This window comes from Macrobrachium nipponense, chromosome 7, assembly GCF_015104395.2.
Source record: "Macrobrachium nipponense isolate FS-2020 chromosome 7, ASM1510439v2, whole genome shotgun sequence".
NCBI classification, from domain to species: domain Eukaryota; kingdom Metazoa; phylum Arthropoda; class Malacostraca; order Decapoda; family Palaemonidae; genus Macrobrachium; species Macrobrachium nipponense.
In genome coordinates this window covers 77,013,899-77,031,999 of record NC_061109.1, presented here as the reverse complement: position 1 = coordinate 77,031,999, position 18,101 = coordinate 77,013,899, and the positions used below count along the sequence as shown (strand labels likewise).

Sequence of the window (18,101 nt, the reverse complement as noted above, 5' to 3'; positions counted from 1 at the left end):
TAATTCATTTTATTTTGTAACATTTTAATTACAGCTCACACAATATCATAACAGATAAGAACTAATATCAGTAACAAATTCTAAGTATATTTTTGTAAAATAATTAAGTAAATTTACTTACATCTAAGAAACAGTAACACTTTTGGATTATACATGTTTTTTCTAATATTTCTTTGCACTTTTAATTATAAAATTACAATTATAACTGACATAATATAATAAATGATAAGACCTAAAAGCAACAACAATCCCTGGGTTTATTCATGTGCAAATAAAAAAAAAGACGTCATGGGAGAAAGAGAAGCACAACATGCCCTCGTGAAGTCAAGATCAAAACCGACTCGTGAGCTGCCTACAATCGTCGATCTGAGCCAATAAAAAAGTTGCCATAAGCAAATTTATGGGCCATAGAAGAAATGGAACCTCTTTCCTCCCCAATTCCTCCAAATTGATGGCACGCAATACTGACGCTCTCCATGAGTGAATCCACCCCCCACTCCAAACCTGTTCTTGTTACTCATATGAGGGTATCCGTCCATCAACCTTAATGGACGGATAGCTTCTCAGGAGTAGTAATAACAGGTTTGGGGTGGTGGACAGATTGATCCAGTAGAGAAGCAATATTAAGCGCCTCGATTTGAAAGAATCGGGCAGGAAAGAGGTGCCAATACTTCTAAAGCCCATAAATTCACTAATGAATGGCTAAAATCATAAATCTGGTGTCTCACAACTTCAGTTCTGCTTCTGACATCAGGAGAGAATGTACTGTTTCTGTCTCACATGACATCTCTTTGTAAATTTGCTCATAAATATACCAAGGGGTTGCTGTTGGTTTTTGTTCATAGTCTTTTACGATAGTATGTCAGTTGTAAATGTAATTTTGCAAACAAAAGTGCACAGAAATATCACAAAATATATGTACAAATAAAAAAAAAAAGTTACTGAATCTTCATTCTCAATATAAATTTATGTAAATATTTTTCAACAAATGTGCTAAGAATTGTTACTGATTTTATTTCTTATTTGTTCTGATATTGTATGACCATGTAATTATTATTTTACAAAATAAAATTCTTTATTAGAAAAAACATAAGTTGATAAAATTTACAACTGTCTTATAAATTGTTGTAAATACATAGTCATTTTAACTTCTCATGGAAGGCATGGAAAATTTTTTAGAATTTTTTTTTTTTCTTTCATCTTGTGCACTTGCATATCTTCCTCTTTCCATTGATGTATTTTTTTTCGTAAACTGGCCGACCTCTAAGTTTACCCAGCCTGAAGAGCAGCATATTAATACTTTACCCGTCCACTAATCATAAGCAGGGAAGATAGGATACACACAAAAATTACCCAATGAACACCGCAAATCACTGACACTGTGCTCTGCACCACCTTCTATGGTTAAGTTCTTTTAGAAGCGGGCAAAAAAAAAAAAAAAAAAAAAAAAAAAAAAAAAACTGATGTTATTGATCCATGTTGAGATGCTAGTTTATGATACTAAATTAACAGATGTCAGTATACTTGCATTGAAGTAGTATTTACAAAAATGTAACTTTCCATATGTCTATAAAAGTTAGACAAGCCATAAATATACTTATCCACCATTACTCATTTTAACAAGACGACATGAACTGAAAAGACAAGGCAAACATATCTAATGGAATAAAACATAAGACTATTATCAGACTCATTCTGATATAACAAAGTAATAAACAATGATGGTACAAAACAGAAGACTCACCTAGCTTCCTATGATCACGTTTGGCTGCCTCTTCTTGGAAGTGTTTCCATTCCTTCAACTGCTTGGGGTCAGGGAAACTGATACCATACACACGCTGCAATGACTCTGCATCACTTTTTCCTTCCCAGTAGGCAGAAGAGTTTTTGGTAACCTTTAAATAAAGAATCACAAATTTTCAATGTTTTAATGTAGTCATCTTACAAAGAGGGAAAGAAGTTGCAGAACTAAAATGGGAAGGGCCCTTAAATGTATGAGAAAGATATCATGACTTCCCATATGTCTAATACCTTCATCAATTCAGTAGGGTACTGTACAGTGTTAGCTATATAACATCTATGATTTTCTGGTATGTCTAAACTAAAGGTTTCATATTGACAACTGACCACCTTTGTGGAGCCTTTGACACTAATATCTTACATACTGTGGTTTTCAGATCAACTCAACTACTGAATCTATTTGGTAGATAACATTTCCAACTATCTTTCATGATAAAATTTCACCAAGATTCAAAACTTTTAGATAAGTTATTCCTTCAAGGGGCAACATCTAGACTTTTTAGTCTCTATTATAAAACTGTTTACACATCATTCAATAAAACTATGATGGTGGCTTAGTAAGAGCATCTGGAGAACACTAAGAACATCTGTCCTTACTACTATTCAACCCTTTTCAATATTTAGCTTTCAAAAATGAGGTATGCCAACGTAAGTCTCAAAGCCTTTCCCTTTGGTAGAATATGACTGAAATCTGATACCAATCAATAATGGACTTGTTGTGATTTCAGAATTTTCAGTACTGTAACTGTAAAGTGAATGCACAAACATGTCAAAATCACCCAATACAAAGGCCCCAAGCCAAGGTATGTATAAATGCGACTGTTTTGACACCTTAACCCACTTGTTACTTTTGTACTTTTGAAAGACAAAACCTGCAGTGACACATCACACCGCTACAAATGACTATGAAAATCTCACAAACCAGTGAGTGGAAGAAATAACTTACGGTAAAAGCCTTAATTTTGCCAGTATGTCGCACATGTGGTCCTCTACACAAATCGATGAGAGGCCCACAACGATAAACAGTTGTGGTTTCAGTCTTGACCTTCTCATTTAGAATACGGACCTGCAGAAAAAATAAATGTCCTCTAATTTTAAAATAACACAAATTAAAATTTTGAAGTCTTCTGTGCACCATTTCATTTAGAATTGAATCCAATATTTTAGAAAAAAAATACATTCATAATAAAACTGTTAAATTGAATAAATCAAACTCTTAAAAAATGCTTTAAGAATTTATTATTTAGTTAATAAATGTGTATCATGACACCAATTTCCCATTCAAAACATAAACAGTGGTCCAAAGAGACCAACTAACCTTAAACTGATTGTATTTAAACATCTCTACAAGTCGGCTTTTCTTCATCTCCAGTCTTTCAAAAGGTTGTTTTTCTTTGGTTATTTTTTTCATCACATCTTCAATTCCAGGGAAGTCCAGGTTGGAAACTCCGGCACCATCAGTGTGGAAATCATAATAATAGCCTTCCTCTATAGGAGGTCCATAACATAGGTGACCACCATATACCCGCTCCAATGCTTCGCCAAGGATATGCGCAGAGGAATGCCAAAAGACCTGCGGCCCAAAAGATGCTACAGTAGTTTGTGTTTATGGTGAAAAAGAATATAAGCATACTATTTTATTTTTTCAGACAAAACACAAAACTGTGATGCAACTTTACTCAAAATCCAAGGAGGAAAGAGGTTCTGTTGATGGAGGAACCATAATGCTCAAGTTGGTTGATCAACTAAATACATAATCTAATCTACTAAGTTTAGAATGATACATTTTCATTCATGAAGATATAGTTTTAGTCAAATAAGTTTTTAGTTGGCTAGTATCCTATTGCATTTTACTTAATTCTCGAGCATGTCTTATTTAAATGGACTCCAGCTTCTAAATGAACAAAATACCACCTTTCTACATCTCTAGTGGAAAAGCTGCAACCACAAATACAGTTCCTCATGCTACAACACACACACATAAATGTGCATTTGACAAAAAATTAAGGCACAGTGTATCACAGATAAGATAGAAAGGAACTTTGCAAATTGGGTCAAGTTTCCTTATTTACTTCAGTAACTTATGGAACAGTAGACCTATACTTATGTATGAAAATTGATTATGAGCAAAGGTTGACAAATCAAAAGTTCAATGCTTCCTGACATCATAACTATTGTAATTTCAAAGAACATCTGTTCTACCAGATAATGTTTTGATATTCACAAAATTCAAAGTTCTAAATACTGCCAGTGTTACAGATCTGCTCTTTTCTAACATTACCTTAAACCATTTGCAACAGCAATCATTACAGGACTGCCAAGAGTTTGACTTTTGGTGTCATTGTTTTTTTTTTTTTTTAAAAAGATAGCAAACATAACACCTGCACTCAAGCCATTTTCAGCAACAATAAAATTGCCTGCAATTCTGAAACTCCTCCAACTAAATTTCTTTGTAAAAGAAACTTACAGCTTTAGCCTCATCACTGTCGAATTTGAGGAGCTCCAAAGTAGAGTTTCCTTCAAATGGACGATCAAGGTCCCAAACAACTCCATTAACTTTTGCCACTACAGTGTTTTCAGCCAAGCCCTGGGAGATCCCCTGTGCTATTTCAAATGGGGTGGTCTGCCATGACTTTCCATCTTTCACAGCACCATCTGGCAGTGTTATCTAAAAACAAAAAATCTATGTTAGCTGACATATACAAGACTGGCATCACAGAAACACCTTCATAATACTGTGCCATACCAACAGAACAATTGAAATATGATATTGTTATGTTACAATAAAGTTTCATACATACTTACCTGGCAGATATATACATAGCTAAGACTCCGTCGTCCCCGACAGAAATTCAAATTTCGCGCCACTCGCTACAGGTAGGTCAGGTGATCTACCGGCCTGCCCTGGGCGGCAGGACTAGGAACCATCCCCGTTTTCTATCATATTTTCTCTCTTCCACCTGTCTCCTGCGGGGAGGCTGGGTGGGCCTTTAATTGTATATATCTGCCAGGTAAGTATGTATGAAACTTTATTGTAACATAACAATATCATTTTCATACAATCCACTTACCTGTCAGATATATACATAGCTGATTGGCACCCTTCGGTGGAGGGTAAGAGACAGCTTCTATATGGAATAGACAGGTAAACAACATATGTTGTAGGTATAAATAAAACCTTGGTTCCTACCTGATAGGTGGTAGACTTCGTGGGTATTTGCCCAGTAGTCTGCATCACCTCAAGAAACTTTAGCGAGATATATGATCTATGGCCAAGAGTTCTTGTGGGTCTGCCGATGGGGTCTTATCCGCTTACCCGGCAGAGCCTAAAAGGACTTTGTCATGGGTGCTGATCCACTTATATGACAATACACCTTATGAAGGAGCACACAACCAATCCCGACCACCTGATCCTAACCATATGTTAGAACTAAGGATTGTTCCGAGTTATCCCCGAACTCGTCACAACAACCGTAACTCAAAACCACTACGCACACATACATAATTTTCAAAAAAAAATTATACTCATCTAATTGGACATGACAAGCGTCTCTTACTGAACAACATAGACGGCCGCCCGTGCTAAACCAAGTCCTCCATTGTTCGAAGAGACTCCCGACCATATCCAAAAAGAAGAAAAGTATATACATTTAAGGGTTGGTGTCGGCTCCCGTACCCAGAATCGTATCCGCCGATACGAAAGGACCTAGAGAAAAACACTTCTCATATGTCACACGAACGTCTTTCAAGTAATGAGATGCAAATACTGAGTTGCATCTCCAAAATGTCGTATCTATGATGTTTTTAAGCGACATATTCTTATGAAACGAGAGAGACGTCGCTACAGCTCTTACTTCATGAGCTTTTACTCTTCAAACAGTTGTAACTGTTCGTCAGGACAGATCTTATGAGCGTCTGTAATGACGTTTCTTACAAAGAATGCCAGCGCATTCTTGGACATCAGTCTTGTGGGGTCTTTTACCGCGCACCAAAGACCTTGTCTAGAGCCTCCCATCTGATGCTTTCTCTGAAGGTAGAACTTCAGAGCTCTAACAGGGCATAGAGACCTCTCTGCTTCTCTGCCTACGAGACTCGACATTCCTTTGACTTCGAATGACTTAGGCCAGGGATTCGTGGGATTCTCGTTTTTCGCTAAAAACAGGGTCTTAAACGAGCAAATAGCCGAGTCTCCCTTGAATCCTACTTTATCCTGCAGAGCATGTAATTCACTAATTCTCTTTGCCGTAGCTAAAGATAAAAGGAATAGGCACTTTCTGGTTATGTCTCTAAACGATGCCAGATGAGGAGGTTCGAATCTTTCCGATGACAGATACTTGAGGACTACGTCTAGGTTCCAGTTCGGAGGTACTGGTTCCTTAGACTTTGAAGTCTCAAAAGACCTTATGAGATCGTGGAGGTCTTTATTATTTGCCAGATCTAATCCTCTGTTCCTGAATACAGCCGAGAGCATACTTCTGTATCCCTTTATTGTGGATACGGCTAGATGAGATTTTTCTCTCAGGAATAGCAGGAAATCAGCAATTTCCGCTATAGAGAGGTAGTGAAGGAGGACAACTTCTTGGATCTACACCACCTTCTAAATACCTCCACTTCGATTGGTATACTTTCGTCAGTGGAGGTTCTGCGTGCTCTCGCGATCGCGCTTGCCACTTCGCGAGAAAAAAAGCCTCTCGCTCTGACAAGTCTTTCGATAGTCGAAAGGCAGTCAGAGCGAGAGCGGGGAGGTTTTGATGGTACCTCTTGAAGTGTGGTTGTCTGAGAAGATCCGTCCTTCTTGGTAGGGATCTTGGAAAGTCTACGATCCACTCTACCACCTCCGTGAACCATTCCTGGGCCGGCCAAAAGGGGGCTATTAACGTCATCCTCGTCTCCTTTGACGCCACAAACTTTTTCATTACTAACCCCAGGATTTTGAATGGGGGAAAAGCATATACGTCTACTCGAGGACCAATTTATTGATAGGAAGGGCGTACCATAAGTGCTCTTGGATCTTCCACGACCGAGCAAAAAACTGGGAGCCTTTTGGAAATGAATGTTGCGAAGAGATCCACATGAGGAGACCCCCACAGAGACCAGAGATCGAGACACACTTCCTCGTGTAGAGTCCATTCTGTATGAAGGACCTGGTTCCTCCTGCTGAGCCTGTCCGCCCTCACATTCTTTACTCCCTGTACGAACCTTGTCAGCAGGGAGATGTTCCTGTGAGACGTCCAAAGTAATAGGTCTCTCGTCAGCTCGTAAAGTCCAGGAACGAGGAGTGCGTCCCTCCCTGTTTCCGAATGTAGGCAAGTGCGGTGGTGTTGTCCACGTTTACTTGCACTACCTTGTTTGACACCAGAGGTTCTAGGCTCTTCAAGGCCAGATGTACGGCGAAGAGCTCTTTGCAGTTTATGTGCCAAGTCACCTGTGCTGGTTCCCAGGTGCCTGACACCTCCTCTGAGCCTAATGTCGCTCCCCAACCTTTCTCCGACGCGTCGGAGTTACAACACTAGGTCTGGGTTCCTGTGTTTTTAGAGAGATCCCTTTGTTCTCTTCCAGAGGGGGCAACCACCACTCTAGGTGCGACTTTATCTCCACTGGAATGGGAAAAACGTCCGAAAGTTGTCCGGTTTTCCAGCTCCAAGACCTCTTGAGGAAGAATTGAAGCGGACGTAAATGAAGTCTTCCTAGTGGGAAGAACTGTTCTAGCGAGGAAAGCGTCCCTAGAAGGCTCAACCATTCCCTCGCCGACGTCTGTTGCTTCCCTAAGAAGAGAGAGACTATCCGCAAACCTTTTGCGATTCTCTCTTGCGAAGGAAAAACTCGAAAACCCCGAGAATCCATCCGAATCCCCAGATAGACTAGGTCCTGTCTGGGGGTCAGCTGAGACTTCTCGAGGTTCACAAGCAATCCCAACGCTTTGATTAAATCTAGAGTTAACTTTAGGTCCTCCAAGCACTGTCTCTCTGATCTGGCCCTGATGAGCCAGTCGTCCAGATACAGAGAGACATTTACTCCTTTGAGGTGGAGAAACCTCGCCACATTCTTCATCAGGCTTGTGAAGACCTGAGGAGCTGTGGACAGGCCGAAACACAAGGCTCTGAACTGAAAGATCCTTCCCCCCGTCATGAAACGGAGGTACTTCTTCGATGAAGGGTGGATCGGGACGTGAAAGTAGGCGTCCTGGAGATCTAGAGACACCATCCAATCTCCTTGTCGTAATGACGCTAGGACTGAAGCAGAAGTCTCCATGGAGAACTTCTCCTTCTGAACAAATTTGTTCAGAGAGCTGACGTCCAGTACTGGTCTCCAGCCTCCCGAGGCTTTCGCCACCAGAAAAAGGCGATTGTAAAACCCCGGGGAGTTTTGATCCCGTACCAATTCTATCGCTCTCTTGTCCCACATTTGTTCCACCATCGATCGAAGAGTATCCCTCAGCACAGGATCCTTGTACTTGGCTGATAGTTCCCTTGGTATTGACGTTAGGGGAGGAGTGTTCAGGAAAGGGATACGATATCCCTTCCTTAAGATCGCCAATGAAGACGCGTCTGCATTTATCAGTGTCCAGGCTTCCACAAATCCCAGGAGCCTGGCACCTACTGGTGCTTGGAGGAGAGAATCTTCATTTTCCCTTTTTAAAGGGACGAAAGGCAGATCTACCTCTCTTCTCTGGAGCCTTCCTTCTTGTGGAAGGTCTGGAGGTCGGACCACCTCGAAAGGGCTGCACAGATGTACTGGGTCCTTTCTTGTCCGATGCAGTAACAGGTTTCTTCTTTCTTGCTGACTGCGTCAGCAGATCCTGAGTTGCCTTCTCAGTTAAAGAATGCGCAATGTCCTTTACTAACTGAGAAGGGAACAAAAAGTCAGATATAGGCGCATACAGTAGAGCTGCCCTCTGAGCATGTGAGACTGCCTTTGTTAAGAATGGCCTGCCATATACAGTCCTTTCTTTAAAAGGACCTGCCCCAAACAATGAGGCGATTTCAAAAGATCCATCCTGTACCGCTTTGTCAATACAAGACAATATGCATAACAGGGCTTCAGGTTCGATTCCTTCCGAATCATGGGCTTTCTTGGACATCACCCCAAGGGACCAATCTAAGAAGTTGAAGACTTCCAATACATGAAAGAGTCCCTTGAGGAGATGATCCAGTTCCGAAATTCCCCACGTAATTCGTGCTGAATTGAGACTTTGTCGACGTGAAGCGTCAACTAAAGTCGAAAAAAAAATCTGCTTCCGTTGTAGAGGGGAGAGCAATACCAATATTCTCTCCCCCGTCTGATACCAAATGCCTCTTTTCCCAGCTAATCTTGCTGGAGGCATGCAGAAGACTGTTCTCACTAAGTCTTTCTTAGACTTCATCCATGAGTCTAAGGATTGTAATGCCCTCTTCATCGATATGGTGGGTTTCATTTTGAGAAAAGACGAAGGCTTCTTCGTCTTAGCACTGGAAAAGAGCGAGCGCGGAGAAGGAGGAGCGGCAGGCGTCAACTCGTCTCCATACTCCTCAAGAAGTAGAGTAGTCAAAACCTTATAGTTAGACAGACCTTCTCTTCCATGATATTCAATCATCCGAGGTTTTGCCTCTAACTCGGGATCTTACATGAGTCTCCGCTCTCCTTTCCGAACGTTCCTCTTCTGGAGGAGACAAACTCCTAATAGGAGAGGGGCTAAGGGAATGATAATCCTTCCTCTTTCCCGCTCTAATAGTCTTCTCTTGAATTTTAGAAGACGCTTCCCGCTTATATGACGCTTCCCGTTCGCCAAGCGTCCTGGCTGATGTCTCTTGCTGACGTCTTGATGACGCTTCGCGTCTGGAAGACGCTCCGCTCTCCAAAGGCGTCCTACTTGGCGTCATAATATTGGAAGGAGCGTCACGTCTATGCTCCGCTTTCAATGACGCTTCACGTCTAAAAGACGTCTTACGTCTCTCTGGCGTTACGAAACTCTCGTAAGCACCCGTTCTCGCTCTCGAACTCGAAGCTTCTGTAAGACGTTTAGCAGTTTCCTGTCTGTCTGAAGCTTCTAACGTTGAGCAGGTGAGAGAGGACGAGACTTCTTAATTGGAAGCGTCACGTCCTTCCGACGTGGCGCTAAAACTCCCACTAGAGATGACAGTTGCTCTTGAACTGCCATAATTATCTTTCTTGACGCTTCTCCCACGTCCAGTGCATGACGCCTTTCGTCATCACTCGGGGGAGAAGAAGGAAAGGGTACTTCCGCGTACACGTCAGGTGACGCTGACGCCACCTTCGCTTTCTTAAAAGAAGACGGAGCGTCATCTGAGAAGCGCTCTGGGCTAGAATCTATGTCAGGCTTCATATGACGCTTCAGCGGTCTCGACAAGTTCGACTCCTTCCACCCTCGTTTAGGTGAGGGAGGGAGGGAGAGGACGAGAAACACTCGCGAAGGACGCTTTTTCTATAGCGCCCTTGAGCCGCCTGCCACGAAGCAGAGCTAGCTGAAGGGACGTCTGACCTGTTGGGGATTCCCCACGACCTCCTTAAGGCTTTCGACTTTCCTTCTCCTACGGGCATGGGAGCTTGGAAGAGGTCTAGGCCTGGGAGCGTCGCAGGGACGATCAAACGCCCCCTCCACAACATGGGAGAAACTCACTTCACTGTAATGCTCATTTTCACTAGCCTTACCTTTGAAGTCAGCCATCTTGGACTTCATGTCTCTAATTGTAGCTTTCAGATTGGCGATTTCGATGCCGAATCCGAAAAAAGCACTCTGAGAATGAGATACATAGGGAGAATCTACATCAGTAGGATTAGAATTATCCGTGAAAGGCTCAATAGGCCTTGAAACTCACACCTTTCAGCCGTCTAAACTCTATCCCTCTCTAACTTCTTCAAATAAGAAGTCAAAGTCTTCCAACTCTTCTGCATTCAATCCCTCGCATTCCTTACAAGTATTAATAGCAGAACACTGAAACCCCTACATTTACGGCATACAGTGTGAGGATCAACCGAAGCTTTCGGTATCCTCACCCTGCAGCCTACATTCACACACATTCTCACACTCACATTTGAATCAGAACATACAATGAGAAAAATCCAAAAGAGTTATTCCAAAAACAGTCCCACAGTAGCGAATGCCAAAACACGATCCAAATACGTCACCAAAAAGCCGAAAAACGATGATCAAAGGATGAAATATGAATCTAAGTCAGGAGGTAATAGCAACAATGTTGATACCACCGGGCGACAGAGAAAATATGATAGAAAACGGGGATGGTTCCTAGTCCTGCCGCCCAGGGCAGGCCGGTAGATCACCTGACCTACCTGTAGCGAGTGGCGCGAAATTTGAATTTCTGTCGGGGACGACGGAGTCTTAGCTATGTATATATCTGACAGGTAAGTGGATTGTATGAAAATATTACTTTTATGCAATCATTGACCATAAAAAATAATGAAATAAGTGCTGTATACCAAAATCTTGTTCAAGGGCTCTGGACTGTTGGAATAAAGTGATCAAAATGTCAGGGGAACTAATGAATTCATTTTAAATCATAACAGGTTCTCAAAATAATCCAACATCTAAATCACCTAGGATGACATGGCCAAATTGATCCAATAACTAAATCTCTTTAGATGACATGGCCAAAATGAACCACTAACTAAATCAAACTACATTATGGCAATAATAACCTAAAAACTAACTCACCTTGGGTGACATGGCCAAAATAATCCAATAAATAAATCACATAAGATGACATAGCCAAAATGATCCAATAACTAAGTCTCCTAGAATGATATGGCCAAAATGACCCAATAATTAAATCAACTCGGCTATGGCAATAATAATCTAATAACTAAATCACCTTGGGTGACAAGGCCAAAATGATTCAAAAACATTAACAGGTACACCTTGACTAAGAAATAAAATAACTAAAGGAACATAGTACTGCAAATCCACAACGAGCACAGCTGAACAAATAAGTGGACCACTGGGAAAACCTCATAAGATATAAATTTGAAAACCAACCTGTATGGGTTCGGACACTTTAGCAGCTAGCGCTTCATCAGCCTCTTTCTTCAACTTGTCCCACAAGTTCAGACGTTCTTGAATGAAATCGGGCCATGGGGTCATTTCTCCTGCGCCCTTTCCACCTCCTCCTCCTTTGTCCTTCTTCTTCATCTGAAATGTAAAATCAATTCTGTTACATGGTAACTAAAGAGTATGCACAGTCTTATATTAATATAATAATTTGAAGTAGAAAATATATGGTGAATTAACTTTAATAATGCATTATTTAAGCAAAATGACAACTGAATATCACCTAGTCAAAATGAAGAACTATTTTTGGTTTACTACATGGCAAAACTGACATAAACTGACAAAGATATAGATTGACATATTGATACTGACATATTGATGCATTCAGTGCTTACCAAATGGTCAAACAAGATTTACAAAAAGAAAAATCCCTACGGTTTTCCTGACATTTTAGATCCATGCCATGATTAGCAATAAAAATGTTGTAATGAAATTAAAAATACCTAAGGTAGACATTAAGATACAAAGGACTATTGCATCAACATACACACAAACTTATTTGAAAACATCAAGATACACACACAAACACATGAAGCATCCTTTAACACCAATTATGGATGCAGTAACACAATCTCAACAAACTTAAGAAAAATACAAAGGAGTAAATGGCAACAAACCAATGTGGTCCTTGCAATACAAGTCAAAATACAAATATAGCATTTATATTCTTGAATTTTGTATTTAAAATTAAAAATGTGGCCTCATTAGGTCAATTATCCTAAATCAAAATGCAATGTAAATTACTAATTAAATACTGTGTACAGCACAGTGCTAAAAGTATAACAACTATTTTACACCAAAAAACCCTCCACTGACCCTTCTATAATTAACTTTTATTACAATAATACCAATAAAAATTTACTGTAATTTAGTATATGTAAAAAGCTAACAGGCTTTTATAGCGCCATTAACTCCAAACAATTTAAACAAGGTGCTCCTTAAAATTATATATTATGGTATAGCTGGCATTAGTTAAAATAAAAAAACACTGAGGATAGCTGGTTGATTACAAATCAATTATAATATTGTAATAACACAGGCTATTTTAAATATTTATTTAACCAAGAAACAGTTTCTATGCATGCTTCTAATTAAATAAAACTTCAATGGGGGCATTTAATGTGGTTGGGAATGCTTTCTATAGCAAAATGTGTACATTACAAAAAAAAAAAAAAAAAAAAAAAAAAAAAAAAAAAAAAAAGCCACAAAAGAGGCCGGTATGATGGGGAAAAAAAAAAAATCAATGCCAGTTCAGAGAGAACAACATGCTTACATAAAGGGAAAGATAAAAGCTAATTTTTTAATAACTCAAAGAATTAAAGAATTAAAGTAGGCAATGGCTTAAAACTTCCTAACTCTCTTCCTCTCCTTATCCCAGGAAATTAATCTCACATCTTCCCTGAAATTATTCTTAGTTCTCACATCTTCCCAAACATTGCAAAGTCTTTCTCATAGCCTCAATGTGCCCTTAAAAATGGAACATGGAAACCTTGTTTTCACACACTAAATGCAAAATATGCGAGAACTATAATGTAAAAAATAATTTAACAACTAAACTGACAAGTTCCATGATAGTGTAAATCTACCATATAATGACTAGGAAAGAGATGATAGCACTACCTCAACAGAGGACACGGCTAAAGTTGATTCACAAGCCAAAAATCACACTCCCTTAACAATCCAAGATTAACACTAACATTGCTTATTCCATAAAAACATCTCAACAACACACACTCCTATATCCCTATCCACATACCACTAAATGCAAAAAAAAGAAACTATGATGGGAACATGTCCTGGGCATGTTTATTTATTGAAACTTGAAACTAGAGACTTACAGTATTTGTCTCTTCAGCACTTCTCATGACAAACAACATGACTATAGCATGATCAATCCTTCACAGAAAAACAGAGGCAATAACAATTCACACTCATATGAAAAAATATACATAATAGAAGAACACAAATACTCCTTCCATATATTCAGCCAATTTGTTAAAAAGTTCTCGATCAAGCAAAAAGCACCCTGTACATGGCAATCACCAACAAATTTAAGTACTAAGCTAAATGACACCACCTGCTTCCCTTCAAATACTATCATCCACCATCAACATCACAGGTCTTGGTAGTTGTAAATAAACTTTTCAGCTGCCAAAGCATCTGCAATCCCACGACTTTTACAGAATGTATGAGGTACTTGACACTTAACCAAATTCCGAATTCATCAGATTAAAACTTTAAATTTGCTGTAATTCTAACTGTGATTACTTTAGATTATTCAAATGAAGGCCAAAGAAACTACTATGTGGATTTTTCTCAATCATATAATTCATGAGACACATTTATCATCCATTTAAGAGTATACTGAAGATGAATGTTTCAGGAAAAAATGAAAACAGAACAGCCTGAAACAATCTATGAACTTTTATTCCACAAACTAAAATGTGTGGCTTCTACAATTGCAACAGTACTATGGTGTGATGTGTGAATACTAAGTAGCAGGATTGAACAGTTTCCCTTATACATTTCAACGATTGGATATTCTGATATGAAATGGAAGCCAGAAATTCCAACAAGAATCTGACAGTACAAAACCTATAAATTAGCCAACAATTAAAGCATATGAGTAACAGAATGAAACCTGATAGGAGGACCTCCATATCCTCCACACTAAGATGACGAAACACTACCTCAACATGGTCTGTTTTTTTTTTTTTTTTTTTTTTTTTTTGAACAGTGATGTTTCCTCCCAGATACACAAATGAGTTTTTGAATTCATCATTTACCTAACATTCAAGTGTATAATAACCAATTTCTATTTCAGTATGTAATCATACTAAAACTCGTTGTACACATCTTTTATTGCAATCAAAAGCAACAGAGATCACCGCCCAGCTTTTTTCTCTAGAGGAAGAAATCTACATCATACGTAAAGATAGCAGAAAATAATAACAAACCGTTCCTCACCCAGTAAAAATGAATCAAACAAATCTGGGAGTTACTATTACCTTGAAATAATTCACTTTCAAAATTCTTTTACCATTAAGAGCCAAAACTTCCACTTACAAAATTCTTTTACCACTAAGAGCCAAAACTACTAATAACTTTAATGCACACATCCTACTAGAAAAAATGTAAAACGGTTAACAAAGAGAACAAACACAAATGTTTAGAAAAACAACAAAAGCAAAAATGATACTGATCAAGAGCAAAATGAATACCACTACAGCAAACAGTGCACCCTCCCTATCATGCTCTCACCACAGCTATGCTCACACTCGCTGTCGTTTTAGGCTTTCTAGCATTGTTCTTTTCCCTCTTTTCCTCTAAACTGTTGCTGTTTGGACACTGAGCGACTGGGGCGTCAGGAAACTGGCCGATTGCAGTTCCGAAACTTGCTATGTGATGATACCAGCGCAACGCATGGGGGAACTGGAATCTGGCATCCTTAAGGCCCTTCCATTGTACTGCATCCTTTTGGGATGGGCTGATGGCCACCTATGTAACTTTGGTTCCCGCAGCAGCAGGTCCAAGTCTCTTATTTCTAATTGCTTCTCCATCTACCCTCTACGTATTTTCATTGATCAAATTAAGCTTCACTGAAATTCATTGTAACCCAAGAGAAGAAGAAAAAGCATGATAATACAAAATTGCTACAATGCAGTAACTTCAATGCATTATACCTCTACCATACATACTACAATGCTGTAACTTCAGAGCACTATAATGCATCAAATATCAAATAAATGTATAGTGTGATCATAAACATTTAAAATGGTCATTCTCAGTACAAGTACATTTATTGCATTTGCAGAGCAATCTAATGCTGTATTAACAATTCTTTTCCCATTTGCTAAATAATAAAGCAGGTCCAAACTGAAATGTACTGTCAAAATTATATGCGTAAAACCCTACAAAGCTGTACATAATATAATATAAATAATTATTGCCTACGACCCACACAATCAAGGTTGGAGAACATAATTAGAATGGCAGACATAAACTCAGAAATCCAATACTAAAGATAAAGACAAGATTTTGAGGATTCAATGACTTCAAGTAGGCTGCCCATAAAACAAAAGGACACAAACTTGTCTTTATTTGAAAAAAAAAAAAAAAAAAAAAAAAAGACAATACCTACAAAGTACATACAAGATGAGTAAAACGTTTACAAAATTAACCACAAACACTAATCGTGACCTACCAATCAATAAAAAAGAAATTCTATTGTAAGGATCTTCTCACTCCAAAGCTGGTAATCATTTGCACAAATTTTCGCATTGCAATATGAACACACGTAGTACAATGTACATCCATGAAGCAGATGACGTAAACCATGTACGCACTGTTATATACACCAAAAAAAGTGGCTTGAAAATCATTGAAAAATTTCATTGTTTTGACTAAAATTCTTATGACAATGTATCTTTTTATGAACTGGAGAAGACTATAACTCTTACTTGTAATTAATACGGCAATCTCTTCTATTTCTATTTCTTGGACAATCTCTCTCTGAATTCTTTTCTTACATGCAACAGCTATGTATGCCTCCCTTGATATGACATTGTATTTTTTGATTTTCATGTACATTTTCTCATAAAATTAGTGCAGACTTTCACTTATATGTTATAAAGATTTAAAATTACAATATGTAAAAGCTGGTAAACTTCCTATATCCACATCCAACTGTAATTTACTTATGAATCTAAAAGCTAAAATAAACAAGCCAGAAACCTTCAAGTTAATTCAACTATCAAATAAATTCTATATCTTGGAAACTAATCAACAGCTATCCTTGGCCACTATGAAATTGTGCACAACTGAACATTCACACGTCATGCAACAGCCGAACCAAAGTTTCAATGTGATAATTATAGCAATAAAACCAAACATAATTTCCGTAATAAATATAGAATTCCAAAAGATATGGCATCAAACTTTATACCACCACTTAACTTGTATTATCCTAAAGACGTCAATCATACCATTATGGAAAACATCACATAAAACATAAAAGACAGTACTAAAGAACAAATTAGTAATATCTTAACGAAACACACTGAATGGCATACACAAAAGCAAATACATTAGAAAATTCTAGACATACACCACAATTGACTAATTTACAGCTTGTCCCAAGGGTGGGAATGTAAATTCTCCCACTCAGTACAAAGGAATTGACTGGTTCTGACAGCACTACAATACCTAAACACAACAATGTTGTCATTCAAGTAACACTGATGAAAACTACACAGATAAACACACTCAAGTCTTCAAATGACCCACAAGTCATACATGATGCCATCAATCAAGTTTGTCTATGTTCATTCATCAAACATTTACCTAAGACATTAGAAATGATATTGTTATGATACAAATACATACTTACCTGGCAGATATAAACATAGCTATTACTCCGCTGTCGACAGAAATTCGAATTTCGCGGCACACGCGGCAGGTAGGTCAGGTGATCTACCCCAGCCGCTGGGTGGCGGGAATAGGAACCATACCCGTTTCTAATTCTATTTTTTTCTTCCAGCTGTCTCCTGAGGGGAGGCTGGGTGGGCATTTAATTGTATAGATCTGCCAGGTAAGTATGTATAAAACTTTATTGTATCATAACAATATCATTTTTATAAACATTCAAACTTACCTGGGTCCAGATATATACATAGCTGATTCACACCATTGGTGGAGGGTAAAAGGCCGCTATTACTGAATAGACAGGTAAACAACATACGTTGTAGTAATAAATAAATAAAACCTTGGTTCCTATGATGTTTAGACGAAGGTCGACTTCCTAGCTATTGCTAGTAGTCTGCTTCGTCTCAAGAGCCTCAGCGAGGATGTGACCTATGGCTAAGAGTTCTTGTAGATCTGTCAATGGGGTCTTATCCACTTACTTGACAGAATCTAGTGGTCATTGTCAATGGGGTCTTATCCACTTACATGACAATACACCAATGCCTATTGGCATAATAATTTAAGGAGCACAACACCGATCCCGATCATCTGATCCTAACACGAGGGTTTGTGCTTAATTTGAAAAGAGCTATCCCCAAACTCATTTCAAATAACCCCAGAAAATAATACACTTATGTTAAAATAAAAAAAATAATAAATAAAAATTTTACTTCACTAGTTAAGGATCAGTGTCGGCTCCCTTATCCAGCAACGCATCCGTGGACACGTTCTAACAAAGAGAGAAGGATCTCTCATAGGCCCACTTGATCTCCTT

The 18,101-nt window shown here is 38.7% G+C and overlaps 1 protein-coding gene across 2 annotated transcripts in view; it reads right to left on the bottom strand.

The window, feature by feature from the left end:
* The window catches only part of LOC135217053 (threonine--tRNA ligase 1, cytoplasmic-like), a 20,739-nt gene extending 3,547 nt beyond the window's left edge, over positions 1-17,192 (bottom strand). The window contains exons 1-6 of one of the 2 annotated variants that reach the window (XM_064252678.1): positions 17,127-17,192; positions 11,792-11,944; positions 4,268-4,468; positions 3,119-3,373; positions 2,747-2,866; positions 1,745-1,895 (exon numbers count right to left, since the gene is read on the bottom strand). In XM_064252678.1, coding sequence (XP_064108748.1) covers positions 1,745-1,895; positions 2,747-2,866; positions 3,119-3,373; positions 4,268-4,468; positions 11,792-11,944; positions 17,127-17,168 — 922 coding nt within the window. In that variant the 5' untranslated portion in view covers positions 17,169-17,192. Of the gene's footprint in view, positions 1-1,744; positions 1,896-2,746; positions 2,867-3,118; positions 3,374-4,267; positions 4,469-11,791; positions 11,945-15,124; positions 15,331-17,126 lie in introns of those variants that run through there. The other variant, XM_064252679.1, reaches the window with a different exon arrangement.
* Positions 17,193-18,101: the final 909 nt, after the last annotated feature.